Consider the following 15,488-nt stretch of genomic DNA (forward strand, 5'->3'; position numbering starts at 1 on the left):
GATGGCTTGAAGTGCTTTTGTTAAAGTGTATCTCAAGTAGCCAACCTAAATCTGGCACAGCAATGACCTTAAGAAAGCACTGTCTTGTTTTTACACACGAGCTGATGTGGGGACAGACCCCTGCAGTCTGTTGTGAGCTGCCTCGAAGAGCCAGTTCACATGTTAGCAATATGCTTCGAAGTTCTGGAAGTCTTTGTAGCTGCTTTCTCCTGCACAGACGTCATAAAGTTAGCTGATCAATAACAAGAAGTGCTGCGAGGAATTTCAGACTCGCTTTGATATCTGTTTTACTCGCTGCGTTCTTAGCTTCTCTAAAATACAAATGATGTTGTGTGGCTACAGCTGGATGTGGTGTTTCTGGAGGGAGCTGGAAGACAGTATGTGGTGGGAGCTGAGGCCATGGCCTCGTGCTGAGCACCAGGGTGGTGAATTACAGAATGGCTGAGGTTGGAAGGGACCTCTGGAGGTCACCTAGTCCAACCCCCTTGCTCAAGCAGGGTCCCCTGGAGCACATTACCCAGGATTGTGTCCAGATGGCTTTTGACTATCTATAACATTACTCCTCAGATCCCATACAGAGTGAGATGCTAAGGACAAAAATGCCAAAGAAGGACTTTATATGGGGATAAACTTGGGTTTTATGGGGTAGCGTAAAAAAATAAAATAAAATATGGATTGGGTTTGTGCTTATGTCTTGTTTGCAAATATTGAGATTTGTTTCATCCATAGCTTAAATAGCATTTAGCCTGCTCCCCCCACGAAGCTGACAGGCACGTGACATTCCATTATCATGGGGACAGTGACCATATGCAGAGAAGATGGCATGCCTCAGGGTTGTCTGTCAACCTAACTCTAGTCAGTGGATTCCCAAAAGCTGAAGTTCATGCCCAGCATCCTGTACAAGTGGTGGCTGGAGGTGAGGAGGCTGGGTGACCACACGTGGAGGTGGGCACCGACCAGGGCTTGCAGAGCACCACAGAAGAACACAGTTCCCTGACCCTGGGACATGCTATTCAAGTTCTTTTTGGTGGCAGTAAGGGCATGTAGACTTTCCTGATTTGAGAGGAAGATGGCTGGTGTGGAATATTTGAAAAATAGCCTCTTCTCTCGGCCATTTGAGAGTGCGTGAGCAGCTCAATGTGTTTGCTTGTAAGGCAGGCAGAAGGTGAGTCCTGTGAGATGGCTGCAGTACGGCCTGTGGAGTGAAAAGGTCTCCACTTTTTTATGATACTAGCAAGAAGCTTATGCATTAGAAACAACAGTGTTAAGTGTTGTTGACATTTACAGTGAAGGTCTCCACTCTTCCACATAAATAACAGATAAAAATGCTAGAATTCAGACTCGGGCTGGTTCTCACTGTGTGGTCACTGCCCGCCTAATTTCGAACTATTTACTTATAGTTTTTCCAAATGTCTGAAAATTTCAGGGTCAACCTGAAGTCAAGATGTACTTGAGTTCAGAGAAATTGTGCAGTCCTGAGATGCTTTTGAATCTTCTGATGTTATAAGGAAAACCGATAGAATGTGTCATGATAACTTGGGATTCTTAGATAAATTTAGTCAACTCCTCCTCTAGGTAGGAGGAAAATGTGCAGAGGCTTATTGCTCTGTTTGTATAGTAATAGAGTGCGCATAGTGGTTGATAGACAAATGGGTTAAACAATCTCCCTTGCTCCCCAGTAACCTAAATTCTCTGTGACAAGAGAAAAAGTATAATAAACAGAAACTTTAGCTGTGGAAAGCTGTCATAGATCGCTTGCCCTGGTGATGTGCTTGTTATTTAATAGTGGGAGAAAGTGGGGGCTTTGGTGACTGTGCCCTCCAAAGAGCTGCAGAGATGTAGCTCATGCATCATTGACTTGTTTGCAAGGGAGACAAAATGATTGCCATCCAGCTCAGTGCTGGTGGGAGACCCGTCTTTATCCTCACTGCTTCTTAAGCTGATCGGTGGGAAGGACAAAGGGTTGCTCTTGTGTTTTGTCCTCCTTTCTTCTTGGGCAGCGTGCTCTGCCTCCCAGGGCAGAAGGGAGGAATGCATTACTCTGACTTTGAGGGATGAATCACAGGCTGTTAGATATGGGGAAAGCTTGTATTATTTTAACTTAGCTTTTCACACAAAAATTAATTTAAAATGTGTGTTGTCTAGGAAATAAAACACAAATACGAATAATTAAGGTATTTGTGTCCCTGTCACTTGTAGGAACTAGTTTGTTCTCATTCGTGTGATTTTGATCCTAAGAAAAGCCGTGCTGAGATGCTTTCCTTTCCCAAGACAGCCAACATCTGCAGGATGACTGCACTGACATTTAAACATCAGTGTTTTCCTATGGTCTGAAGAAAGGATTTAGTATTGGTAATACCTGCCTTGAATCTTACAGTATGAACAGGAAGAACAGTGCACAGCAAGTGTTACTGCTGTTGGCTTTCCTAAGCCTCCAAGCAGTTCCCAAAACTGTGGCCACTGCATGGCTGTTGGATGATCTGTGTCTCCTCGAGCCCGCTTTGTGCCCGCAGTGAAGGCAGGTGGCAAGTTCTGCCTGGTCGGAGCTGACCTGCCGTGCGGCCCTGCAGTCTCTGCACCGTGCCCTCCAGGGTTCGTGTTTCTAGGCGTGTGGTGCCAAGACATGTCTGCAGGGCTGGTTCGCTGGGGTTCTGCACCGAACAAAAGTAGCTGAAACTTTTCCAGCTAGGAAATGGTTCGCAAAGAATGAGACCTGCCTGAATGGGGATGTGTCTGAGCTAATGAGTTCTGTTACACCTGAGCTGGCTGCGTGCCTGGGCCCTGGAAGCGAGAGGTGAGTGCACGCATACCTGTTGCTTGTAACAGGAAGGATTTTTATCTTTTGTAGTACTCAGAACATGTATACTCAGGCCCCTCCCGGCCCCTCCTCGGTGCACTGGTGTACGAGGCAGAGCACACCCACCACTTTGTCTGCTCTCCTCATTTGCCAAGCACGAGAGAAGTTGTGTCTGGGCTGGCACTGTGTCTGCATCCATGCCTCGCTTTATTCACAACCTGGGTGACCCATCTACCAAAAAGAAACCCACAAGTTGTTTGTATAGCTGTTGTCCTAATAAAACAGTCTTTCTTTTGAGCATGGTTCCATGTTAAAGCAATACACAATCGGTGCCCTTAAAGAAAATAGTAAAATAGATTGAGAAAAACTGACAGTTATCGGAAATAAAATGTGCTCTTCCAAAACACTGCTCTTGGACTGCTCTGTTCAGAGTCCTTTGGTTTTTGCTCTGTTCACTGCAAGTAGGTCACTGGTGCCAAATGCAAATGCCCCCCTCAGCAGCAGTGCAGTGTCCAGCTTCTAGCTGAGTTCAGCTCAGTTGAAAATATCTAGTGCCTCTCTCCTGCTCAGCCTTTCCTGCTAGTGCTTGTGGTTCCTGTACCTGACTTCCAGTGAGGATGTTAGAGTAGAGAAACCAGCACTGAGGGCATCTGTGCCACATTCATTCCTGCCGTGCATCAAGGCTTGGCAGTGAAGAACTTTGTCTTTTCCTGAGATTCAGTCAGCAGGTTTGAATGATAACGCTGTGATTTGTGCAACTTCCAAACCTCTCAGGTGCAATGTGTTAGATTGTGGGGGTTGCTAAAAAATTGTTTCCCGTTTCACTATTCATAAACTTTACTGAATATCCTATATTGTTGTTTGTTTTGTTTGTGTGTTCTCTCTGGATGATGGGAATGGGGAGCATCCCAACCCCAAACACTGCCATATCCAGTCCTAAAGTAGTCATATTTCATTCCTGAATGTTCACTATGAAGGCATTACTAATTAGCTGGCAAGATGTGAAAAACAGAATTGTTTGAGTGCATTAGTCAACCCTATCCCATGTGCTTTTTAATATAATGTAACGGATGGCCTCCAAGAAGTGCAGGGTGTTAATCTGTGGGTGGTAGAGCAAACCTGGCATAACAAAAGCTTGGTAGATGGGAGGCTGCAGCCCTTGACATGTGATCCTTTGATCTCATTTTTCTGAGAGTATGGGAAAACAACCACAGTAAGGTATACCATCCACGGAAGAGACAGGCCAAGGAGAGGACTGTGGCATGGTGCCATGAGAGGTCACAGCAACCTACTGCTGTTGCAGAAGACTTAGGGAAATAGCATTCCTGTTGGAGAGGGAGTCTGCTATCAATGTGTCAGAAAAAATTCTTCAAATGAAGGAAAAATTTAAAAAGCAACACTATTTTGTTAGCAAAATATGTTGCTTTTACTCTACAAATTGCTTTTTTTCCGTACTCTACTCCAAAAATAAGATCTTCTGAAAGTAATCGCAGTTCCCAGCTTGCAGCAGTTGGCAGGGGCTGTCAGTAATGCCATGTCAAAAAATCCCAAATTTAAAGTAACCGTTAGTCATTTCTGTTTATCACCTTTGTATGTCTGCCTCATGTGTCACTGGTTTGTTGTCAGGCTCGGTTATTGGGCAGGTGGGCTGCCTCAGGCCTGTGTTTGTCCCACATCCTCATCCTGCGGTTTCTGCAGTGATGGAGCAAAACCAGCACGTAAGAACAGAAATCCCTGTTTGAAAGGGACACCCCATAACTGCGCCAGATGCCCGAAGTAGTGTCAGGAAAAATATTAAAGTTCACTGTAAATAATCAATTGATGTAAATCTTTTTAATGTTGCTGTGTCACTTTTAATCTTGTATAAAGAAATGACACTTATTTGCTCCTTTGGACTGGTTGTTTCCTAAGAACCTTTGAACCAGTTGACCAATGCATTTAGGGAAAGGATATGACAGATATCTATAATCTCCTGGGGAAAGTGGAAGGGACTGATTGTTCACAGTCTTTTCCAATATAAATGAAGGTAGGAGAAGCCAGATTCAGAATCAGGAAAGGGAAGTGACAGAGAGTCCATATGGATCCAGGAGGACTCTGAGCTCAGAGAACAGAAATCACCACAGGTTGCCAGATCCATAGAAGCTATACCTGATGTGCAAAATCCCTGATTTGAAAATAACTAAATGCTAGAGGAGCATTTGAGAGAAGCACTATGTCTGTTTGCTTTGTTCTTATGCTCTTAGGCAGCTGCTTAAGGCAGCAGTTAGAGCCAGGATTTGGAGACAAACAGACTTTTTGTCTGACCTGGTGCAGCCATTCTGAAGTTACTGGTACATCCGTAAACCCAGGCTAGCCAGAGCATTGCTGCCCCTTGGACTGGACGTGATGGAGTTTGGATCTTTACGGGGGAGAGAGGTTGGAGAAACTTGATATGAAGGACGAATCTAGGGGGAAGCAGACTGCACAGCTTCCAGAGTTTATAGATTTATTTATGTGTAATCATTGTGCTTCTGTAATTTAATACGTTTAATATGGGCATGTGTCTATGCTTGCATAACTAACACCATCTGGTTGCTGCAGTGTTCTCTGGGTATCAGTTTAGGCTTTGTGGCTCCATGGGCATTTCTTTAAGCAGCTGTGATGGTTTAATTGGATTCTACCATGAAGAAAGCCAGACTGAAGAACTGAACTAAAAGTAACTAAGCAAAATAAAACTAAACAAAAAGTAAATACAAATATGAAAGCAAAATCTAACTAAGCTTAATGTATAAACTAAAAGTAACCCAGCAAAATAGAAAGCATTAATTTCAATGTGTTTCTGTTCCTGCATCCAGTTCACCACTCAGCTGCGTAAAAGCTTGCATGAAGCAAGCACTGGCAGTGGTATTGGCTTTTTCATGTCTGAAGTGGTCGTGGGACTGCAATCCCAGGGAAGTGGGTGTGAAACCACTGCCTTAAACTGGAATTTTTTTCCTTGCACCCTCTCTGTGCAAGTCTCTGGTGTACTCTGTCAGAATTTGGCACATCATGTGTCTTTGCAGTCAGTGTGTGAAGGTCGTTGTCCAAATGAAATAGGAATATGCAAGTTCAAGTAGTTATTCGTGATGAGAACCTTATTTCAGTCCCTCCAAGTAAGTGCTTCGCAAGCTTTACATCCCTTTGTTTTTCATTTCCGCTCAAAGTGAGTTCTTCCTAATGTCTTCTTCCTTTCTCCCCAGATAATCTGATCAAAGCCATCCTGTCAGCAACCAAAGATTACCGTCTAACTCCAGCTCTTGACAGGTAAGATGAGACCTTTTAGAGTAGGAGGAATTGAAGCAATTATTTTCCCTGTCCTAAATAAATGTTGCCAGAGATTGCCTGTGCTTTGGAGGTGGATCAGGAGCTGGAAACAGTCTTCTTTCCAGTAAATCTGTAAACTCTGGAGGCCTTTAAGTCAAGCATAAGTGGAAAAAAAGCCTTTACCTTTTGGCTATTTCCTAGTCTTTTGTTCCCTGTGGTATCACAGTACACTCTCTTGCCTATTTTTCAAATAAGTAAATAGTGGTTTTCAATAAACACATTTTTTTTTTCAGCCTTTCTGACAAAGAAATAGGATCACAAGAACCTCTTAGCGGGAAAGAAGAGGCTGGCTTGTTTTAACAATGTTTCGTGAATTCCTCACTCTTAAAGCAGGAATGTGTGATTGTGTTGTCCCAGCCTGTGCCAGGATGCGATAGCAATTCTCTCGGGTCCTGAGGTATTTGGACCGATGCCTTTGGAAGAAGCTCCTTTGATTCTTCAGTCCTATTGTAGAGATTGCTACTGAGACTCACTGACATGTTAATGAGCAACTTCCCAATGATACTCCTTTAGTCTTTCCTATCCTTGCTTTACTGTCATTCCTTTCCCTTGCCCTGCAGTTCTGGTTCAGTGCCACCTCCCGGACTGGAGGTGGTTTCCTTAAGAAGTTGTCAGAGTTTTTCACTGGGATGCGATTTCTTTCAAAAGTCCTCATACTACTCCTTTCCAAGCAGTGGTGCTTCCTTGAACGCAGGCTAGCAACACAATTCCTGCTTTCTAAACACCTTGGTTTTATTTCCTGGCCCAAAACCCTTTCCGTCCACTTTTCCATGACGAAGTTGAGAAGCTTTTCCAGCCTTTCCATAGCTCTCCACATCTCGCACGTTGATTGTAGAGCTTGCCAACTATAGTTAGAGTTGGGAGTTCATCTCTATGTTGAAAGTTTATTCTTTTATTTTTTATTTTTTTTGCAATCCATGTGCTAATTTAGGTTGCTTTGAAGTTTGTCTTCTCTCACAGCAATGCCGGATACACTTAGCCTTTAGAATATGGATTAATTTGGGAAATGATGTCCAGAAGGCAAAATCATTTTACAAATGACCTTTGAGATTTTACACACAATTGAGTCTCACCCATCTGGGATTTATCTCAGCTCTGGTTGGAGAGTTAAGATTTTAATCTGTTGAAAAATCTACATATAGGCTCTTTCAGAAGTTTGCTCATGGGAAATAAGTGTTAATGACATGGAGGCAGGTGAAATATTCATGCCGTGAGAGTTAATGTAGTAGCTACTCTTGCTGCTCACCTGTTTTTTGAGGTTTGGGGTGTTGTTTTTTTGTTTTGTTTCGTTTCTTAAAGTAATTTCTCAAGAGGTTGTGAGATACAGCCACACTAGCACAAGCTGCTCACTTTATTTTGTTTTCTTTATAATGGTTTTGTTGTAGAGATAGGAAAGACCTAACACTTAGGTTTGTGTGCTTGTAAATACATAGATTGGGGAAATACTGTTTACTTGGGAACTTCTGTGGTAAATACAGAGCAGTGGACTTTGGATGTCTAGTACATATTTCTTTTAGCAGCCTAGAAGCCATTTGCAGGGAGATAGTCCCTTCTGGGGCTGTGCAAACTGTGTATGTTGGCACCCTGAGTACAGGGTGCTGCAATGCACTGCTGCAGTCAAGCAGGCATCGTAGGAGAAGGCATAACGTATCTTCTGAGCTGATGGGAGCAGGTGGATTACTGCTAGCTGTGGTCATCTCTGGATGTTGTTTTCCCCGTTCAGTTGGGCAAATGGGCCGCTTCATGCGTCCATATCTCTGGGCAGTAGGTGCTTCTTTCCTCAAATGAAGTGGACATGATTTTCCTTGTCATTTCTCACCTGTTTCCTGAGTCAGTCTCTGATGGGGATGGCAGCTAGGTGAGATAGCACTCCTTTGTGTGCTTGATTCCAGCGGCTGTGTGCATGCTTTGGGATCAAATACCTCCTGTGGCATTTCCAAGTGAGCCAGTCTTATAAAGGAAGAGATAAAAATTGAAGCTGGTGTAGCAGAAAGGGGCAAGGAAGGCTTGGGATAACAAGCTGCAAAGTGAGAACCTAAAGCAGTAGGTAGATGGAGTTGCAACAAAGGGGTTTGGTTATACTTCCGAAAATGTTCTTCTGGTGTGATTATTGATGAATTACAGTGCTGGCAGCAAGGGGCATGCACTTTTTTGGATTCCAAAACAGCTGATGGAACAGGCTTTTGAGGGAAGGCTATCTACTTTCTGATCTTGGCACCAGCTCAAAGCAGATCCAACAGTTCCTTTTTGTGACAGCTCCAGTGTGTGGGGAGCAGGGACTCCAGCTCCAGGTTTGGATCACTCCCTCTCTGCTTGCTAGTCAAGGAGAAAGTCCAGCTCTCTCCCCTTTGCTCGTCTCCTTGCAGCAACTGGAGATGGCCTAACTTACGGGCTGAAAAAAATGCCTTGTGACAGCATTAGGTAAGAGATGCAGCAAGTCTGCAATGTACAACGGGGCAGACTAGGACATCTTGTGAGCCCTTCCACTTGTAGGCTTTCTGAAGCCTAGTAAGCTGATTCTAGCATTAGGGAAAATGCTCCAGGTTCACCTTCTCGATAGGATGGAGTTGCATCAACATTTTCTCTGTTGGCCATGCCAGCTGAAGAAGCTATCTTTGCTGCTTCTGCTGCCTGCTCTCAGGGTGTAGTTTCCTACTCTCTCCTCGTGCTGCTGGTGTTGTTTAGAATAGAGTAGGTCAGTTGGAAGGGACGTACAAAGATCACCAAGTCCAACTGCCTTGGTTGAAGTGGTCTACCTCAGGGCTAACCAAAATTTAAAGCATGCTCCTGAAGGCATTATCCAAATACCTTGTGAACACTGACAGGAATGGGGCATCAACAGCCTCATTAGGAACCCTGTTCCAGTCTTTGGCCACTTTCATGGTAAAGACATCTTTTCTAATATCTTGTCTGAAGGGAGTTTAAAGTGAGCCTATTTTAAAGGTTTCTCTCCTAACCTAGATCGTTTCAGTGACCTCACTTATAGAGCTCTCCTCCCACTGAGCAGTGGCGCTGGCACAGCGCTGGAGCAGCAGCATGAGAGGCAGAGTGCTAGGGATGGGTGGGGAGGGTGAGCACTGCTCAGTCTATTGAAGCAAGTGTTCGTGTAACCACACGCTGAACGCAGCTTTCCCGGGGGAAGGGAGGGAGAGGCAGGGGAGGTGAGGTCAGAGCAGTGCGTGAGAGCATAGGAAGGAAAGAGGAGATTAGGGCTGTATGGGGGGGGGACCTACACCAAGCCTTCAGTCTTGTCCCCACCTAAGCTTCTCCATTTCTGAGCTCCTTCACAAAGCTACCCCTTTGAGATGTTACCTTTGCTTACGTCCTAGCCCTGGAAGTGAACTTGTTTGTTTGATTACCCCTGTGCCAAAAGGGCATCCTGATGCACCTTTCCTGACACAGTGTACCGACGTGGTGCTGAAATGAGGCAAACTCAGTCCTTCCGGGTATGCGTACACCTTTCATCATCCCAAAACAGCTTTGTCAACTCACTCCAACTAATCCCTCCATTGTGAACAGAGTTGTGTTAATAACTAGCAGCAGCTGGAGGGCATGTGAACAAATGCTACAGTTCAAGTCTGTAACAGTGCAAGTGATGCTGTGCTTTCTTAGCTGTTCTTCATGTCAGCTTTATTATGGCACGTTTGTGTTGTACTGCTTCTGGGAACATGCTGCTGTTCCAGGGCAGGAGGTAGGTAACGTTGCAGCTCTCTTTGTGGGGTAGTTGCAACTCAGCACTGAGCTTTTCTGAAGAAGGCTGGAGATCCAGGGGGCATCCTGTGGAATTAGTGTCCTCTGCCTTCGGTGCTGGCCTGTCTTTGTCCCTAACACAGGTGTTCATGGGCCTTGTCTTTGACACTTCTGAGTTATCTTATCCTCTGGCTTTTCCAAGCCCATTTATATCCTTGATGTTTTTGCTGTTTGTTTTAGTGGTTCCTCCAGCGGCCTACCCCTCATTCTGCAAATCGAGCTTGATTTCCAGTTGCCCAGCTCTTTTGCTAGCTGGCCTTCAATAGATTTTTGGTTTAAATTTCTGTGGTGACTGCCTATAAATTTCATAGGAATGACATAAATCCAAAAATCTAACTGACCATTTTGTATTGCCTCCGGATAGTAATGAAGGGAAACCAAGAGTTTAAGCTTCTAACTAAATATTTACTAGCACAGCGTACACACTAACAAGTGAGGAAGGGACCTGGTAGAACAGGAGAGGAAGTGTCGGTGTCCCCATCTCAGGTTGGTAGGACCAGTTTAAGTAGCAGCAGCCAGACCAAACCAGAACGTGCTACACCTCCCTAAGCACCAGCTGCCCTAAAGACGTATTTTTTTCTAATTACTCTGTTATATCTTTCCTCAAAGCCTTTGGTTCCAAACTTGCGTAATGGAAGGCTTTGTGTTTTTTTTTTCCCTTACAAATCCCTAAAGGGTTTTGACAAGGGAGGAAGAGGAAGTAGCAATTGCTACAATGCATACACATGTTTACAGTACCGTATTGTTCAAGAAGGTCTGTGTGAATTCTGGTTTTGGTGTAGATGAACTCAACCTCTAAGCATCTGTGTCAGAGGCTGCACATCTGGCTCCAGTTCCCAGCTTAGGGCTTTTGGGAAAGTCTGGCGTGGAAAGTCTGTGACCCTCCTTCATACCACCCTGGTAGCAAACTGGAACCTGGGCCGTGTCGGACGTTTCAGTATTAGAGCTGTTCTGGAAAAGACATCCAGGGTTGACGTGATATGTAAACAAACCCAAAGGTGTTTGCACACTGTTTGGGGGAAACAATTGAGCTGGGGAACTGATGCTGCCTGCACGGCAGAAACTTGCCTGGAGCCAGCAGTGTCTTTGTGGGTTTGCTGCGCTCAGGCACCACCAGTCGGTGCTCGCTGTGAAGGGATTCAGCTACACCAGTGCTGAGTGTCCAAATTTCTGGTCAGATTTGATGCCTGACACGTCACTGCTGAATGTTTCCCTTTTGCAGCGCCATCAGGGTAGCCCTACAGTCTTCTGTGTCCCACAGTGTGATTGCCAAAGCTGGTGAGACTGAGCCAGCTCACTTTTCTGCCTCTCTTGAGCCAAACAGTCCTGGTTGCCCAGACTTAACGTAAGTGCCCAACACACAGAACCTAGGCAAAGTCCAACACTCAGCATACCTTCATCATGTGCACCTGAGGAATGCCATCTGCACCCGACTTCTGCTTTCTGGGTGTGCGGCACATACTTTTGGCATGGTGGTGACAGTATGTAAAGTACTTATTAAAAAAAATTAAGAAAAAGCCATTAGAAGATCAAAGATGAGACCTTAGTGTCAGAAAGAAATGAAAATTTGATCTGCAGACTTGAGGAGATTGATTTTTTGGATAAAGAGAGAGTGATGGTGTCCCATTTTACAGCAATGATGAAACATTTTCTATATTTTTATTAGAAACTGTCAGGATGTTAAATAGCAATTATATCAGTAAGCGCTGGAGAGTATTTAAAGAGTTAAGTAAGGAGTTCTTTTTATTGTTACTGCTTGCTTTTTAACCCTTCTTGGAATGTTGGCTAGAACAGCAAACGTGCTATTTATGGGGAAATATAGGAGATGAGAGGTTGGTTTTGTAAGTTGATTTGCTCTTTTTTGCAGGAAAAACACTGGGAAGTTTGATATGGGGCAGAGCTAGGACGGCAGCATAATAGATGTTAGTTATCTTGGGTTTTGTGAAAATAAAATCTTGTCATGTAGGTGTGATTTGTTTTTTTAAGATAAAGTAGAAGCTTGATAAAGTAGAAGCTTGATAAAGGTAACCTTTTAAAGATAGGCATTATTTATGTCTTAGTCCAGCATTTTGTTCTGATTCTATGCAACATCTTTGTAGACATACCAGCTTTTTAGGAATGGAATATGAGACAGCTTCAAAAAGCTACTGTCAGGGTTGAGAATTAATCCTTTAGTGACACTTCTGGTGTCAGCCTGCTGGCAGGTATTTTCAGTGACTAAGACTGATTTGCAGGAAATGTAAAATTGCACTAAAAATTGCTGGAGCCAAAGACTGGGGCAGTAAGGAGTAGGATTTTTGGGTCAGTCTTAGACCTCTGCTTCTTTAATGAGCCAACCCAAAAGTCAGACATCTCAGAGGGGACAGCGCAGATCACATTTACAAGGTGAGGATTATATTCTGCCAACCCATGACTATGAAATGAGCACTGAGGTGATCTACATAAAATCTCTGTATGAAAGGGACCCTGCTTTTGAGCAGCATTAGCTCCGCATGCTGGTGCTCCAGAGGCAGTGCTTCAGAGGTTTGGGGCGAAGTTGAAAAGGGTTCAGAGAGGTGCTGCAAATGTGACTCAAGATCTAGGAGAGCTGCCATCGCGTGAGACATGCGATGAACTCGATCCAGTTCGTATGGTCAACAGAAAGTTAAGAATGGGCTTTGATCGGTCTGCAAGTACTGTGTGGGAACGGGGCCATCAAGAGAGGCCACTCGAACGGCTTTGGCTGGTGGAACTGGCTCTTCCCTCGTGCAGCAGCTCGTGCTCACCAGTCTGCCCTGGGACTGACGATCCACCTCGAGGCAGATGTTTACATGCAGTGGTTTGTCAGTGAGAGGGTCACATGCGGATGTGGAAGGGACTGCTGACAGTAGATGGTGCTTTAATTTAGCAGAAAAGGGAAGAATGTGCTTAAGTGGTTTGAGGCCGAAACAAACACATCTGCATTCGAAATCGGTAAAAGCTCAAACCCTGACAGTAAGTGGGTAGAGCAGTGTCTGTAACTTGGAGCTTTTGGATGTCAGCACAGTATTTTCATCAAAAACTAAGAGTAAGAAAAGTCACGGCTCAGAGACAAATGGGGAGAGAAATTACAGTATTTCACCCAGTGCTCAGTTGTTTAGGAGATCAAACTTTCTTATCGTAATCATCCAAAATGTGTATGTTTTCATCGGAAAGTTCACCTGGCCAGAACCAAACGGTCTCTGTCAGTTTGCCTCCTGCAGCACCTTTCCCTTAAAGGTTTTGACAAAGCCATTGCCATCTTTGTCACTCGAATGCCATTTGGGACTGACTCCCTTCCTTCTTTGCCACAATATACTGCTGAAGCAGATCTTGCGTCTTTGTCACCAGAACTGTATATTTTTTCCTTGTGCCATTATTTATAAAAGTCTTCTTCTATTGCTTGATTTAATTATCACAAGCATCCACACTTCTTTGGTCTTTAAGGATGCAGGCGTGTGTCTGCCTTGTTTTTGAAAGTTTTCCTTCTGGAAAGGCTGGGGACTCCAGTGCAGCTCTGTCTGGGCTTGGGAAGCTGTTCTGAGTGGTTTTTTGGGTGCTGCACTGTTAATTGCGCGCGCATGTCCGGCTGATGGCTCTGTCAGCAGGGTAACCCTCGGTGGTTTAGCTGATTCTTTCAAGTGTGCTCCAGCCCTGCTCTGCAAAGATGGACCCCACATAAGCAGAGCTTTCCCCGCGCTGGCTCCTCAGGCCGATCGCAGCAGGGCTGGAGAGCGCAGCACAGAAGAGCCCGGGCAGCTGTGCCTGGGACTAAGCAGGCCGCCTAGCCCAGAGATCGGCTCCAAGCGGCTGATTGCCTTGGACCCTTTCCGAAGAAGGCTCTGCAGACACGTATTCCTGCAGTGAACTACCAGAGCTGGGGGCACGCTGCCAGAAGAGCCAGCTGCGTTTGGGATTAGATGGCTGGAAAGAAGTCCTCTCTCCGTCTTCGAAACAAAATCACTTTTTAACATCTGCTGCAAAGAGTTCTCGTGACTCATGGCTCCACGAGAAGCCATTCTCTTCCTTTTCTTTTCTGTTTCTCTGTTAATTAAGGTTATTTTTCCTTCCTATTCCTCACCCGTTACGTCTATGTATGTGTTTCCTCCTGGAGGGGGGGGTAGGGTCCTTTTTCTGTCCATTTAGTGTTTTTCTATCTCTTGAAGTCTCATGAGAACAGCAACAATTTTGCACTCAGCAAGGTGAGCATACCCCAGATAACCTGACAAGGTCTGCCTGCACTCAGAAAATTGCTCGGAGAGAGGATTTCCTTACTGAGCCTTTGCCTTATTGCTATTTCAGTGCTAAATGAGTAATGAAAAGGTTTAACTAAACAGGTGGGTTTGATTCAAGCCCATCATTACAAGGGGTGTGGGGGGAGAAGACTTGCTTGTCCTGACAGCCCGTCTCACCAGGCCACACATGGAGTGAAGTGTTGAAAGCAGTTTATCACAGGCGATGCCTGGGCATGATGGGGTGAGCTGGGGATCCAAGTGTTTCTCTGTCCTCCCCTTGATTCTTAATATTCCCAAAGGTTTCCTGGAGTTCTTGGATGGATGCAAACTGAATAGGTGCAGCTCTGTGTTTGAAGTCATGTTACAAAAATCACCTCTTCCCTGTGTTTTCTCCACAGTCTCAGCTGCCGACGATGTATCATTGTGGGAAATGGTGGAGTACTTGCCAATAAGTCGTTGGGGTTAAAAATTGATGACTACGATGTTGTTGTCAGGTGAGTCTTTGGCATCACAGTTTTCTCATCATTTATTGAGTTTCAGTATCAGTTGGCATGCTCTGCAGGCAAAGGTTAAACGTACACTAGTGGCAACATCCATTAGTATGGAAGCATTAACTAATGTGCAGGAAAAAAATCAAGAATATATAAATGTTTAAGTTACAAATGCTGATCACATCAAAGGGTAAGGACACTCCTCAAGCATTCCATTTTCCACAGCTGTTTGGGAATGTTCTCTCTCCTATTATTCTATTTGAACCTTCTCTTTCGAGCTTCTTTTTTAAAACCTGCTTCTTCTATAATGCCCTTAGGTGGTGAATCAGTAAAATGTACTGTTAGATCTGTTCCCAAGTACATCCTCTTGGAATTCTACGGAAGAATTATTTGTCATATATCTGTAGTGTTCCCCAGGACCCACACTTTACAGTTAGGATGGGAACAACTACGAACTGTGCAGCATAGGGTCTCAGGAAGCAGTAAGCTTCCCTGAGTGAGGACCCCATAATGATTAAACAGCAGTAGGTGTGCCCTAGAAGCTGTGAATATTTCAATTGTTTCACTGTGGATGATGATGTTTAATAAGGGAGCAGGAGCAGAATGGCTCCGAGTGGAAAGGACCACAGTCGAAGTTAGGACTCTTTGCTTTTGCTGAGGACCTGGATCATCGCCATCTCAGAATGCTTGAAAAACATGCTGATATGGGAAATCATAGGTCTGGTCATAACTCTTAGCAATAAATCTGTCAAGTCAGGGAGGTGTTCTGGGTGACTGGAGATTAACAAATATAATACCTGTGCTAATGGAGAGTGAGTGTGTGTAGGAGGGAGGAGGATACGCTCTGGGGAACTAAACCTATTTGTCTGACTTGGA

General features: G+C 44.6%; 1 protein-coding gene across 10 annotated transcripts in view; it reads left to right on the top strand.

Moving 5' to 3' along the window:
* ST3GAL3 (ST3 beta-galactoside alpha-2,3-sialyltransferase 3) overlaps window positions 1-15,488 on the top strand; it is a 180,943-nt gene that overhangs the window by 116,830 nt on the left and 48,625 nt on the right. For all 10 annotated transcript variants that reach the window (XM_040564840.1, XM_040564837.1, XM_040564845.1 and 7 more), the window contains 2 exons: window positions 6,016-6,079; window positions 14,520-14,615. In XM_040564840.1, the coding sequence (XP_040420774.1) occupies window positions 6,016-6,079; window positions 14,520-14,615 (160 nt within the window). The remainder of the gene's footprint in view (window positions 1-6,015; window positions 6,080-14,519; window positions 14,616-15,488) is intronic.

The sequence above is a fragment of the Cygnus olor genome, chromosome 8, assembly GCF_009769625.2.
Source record: "Cygnus olor isolate bCygOlo1 chromosome 8, bCygOlo1.pri.v2, whole genome shotgun sequence".
Lineage (NCBI taxonomy): Eukaryota > Metazoa > Chordata > Aves > Anseriformes > Anatidae > Cygnus > Cygnus olor.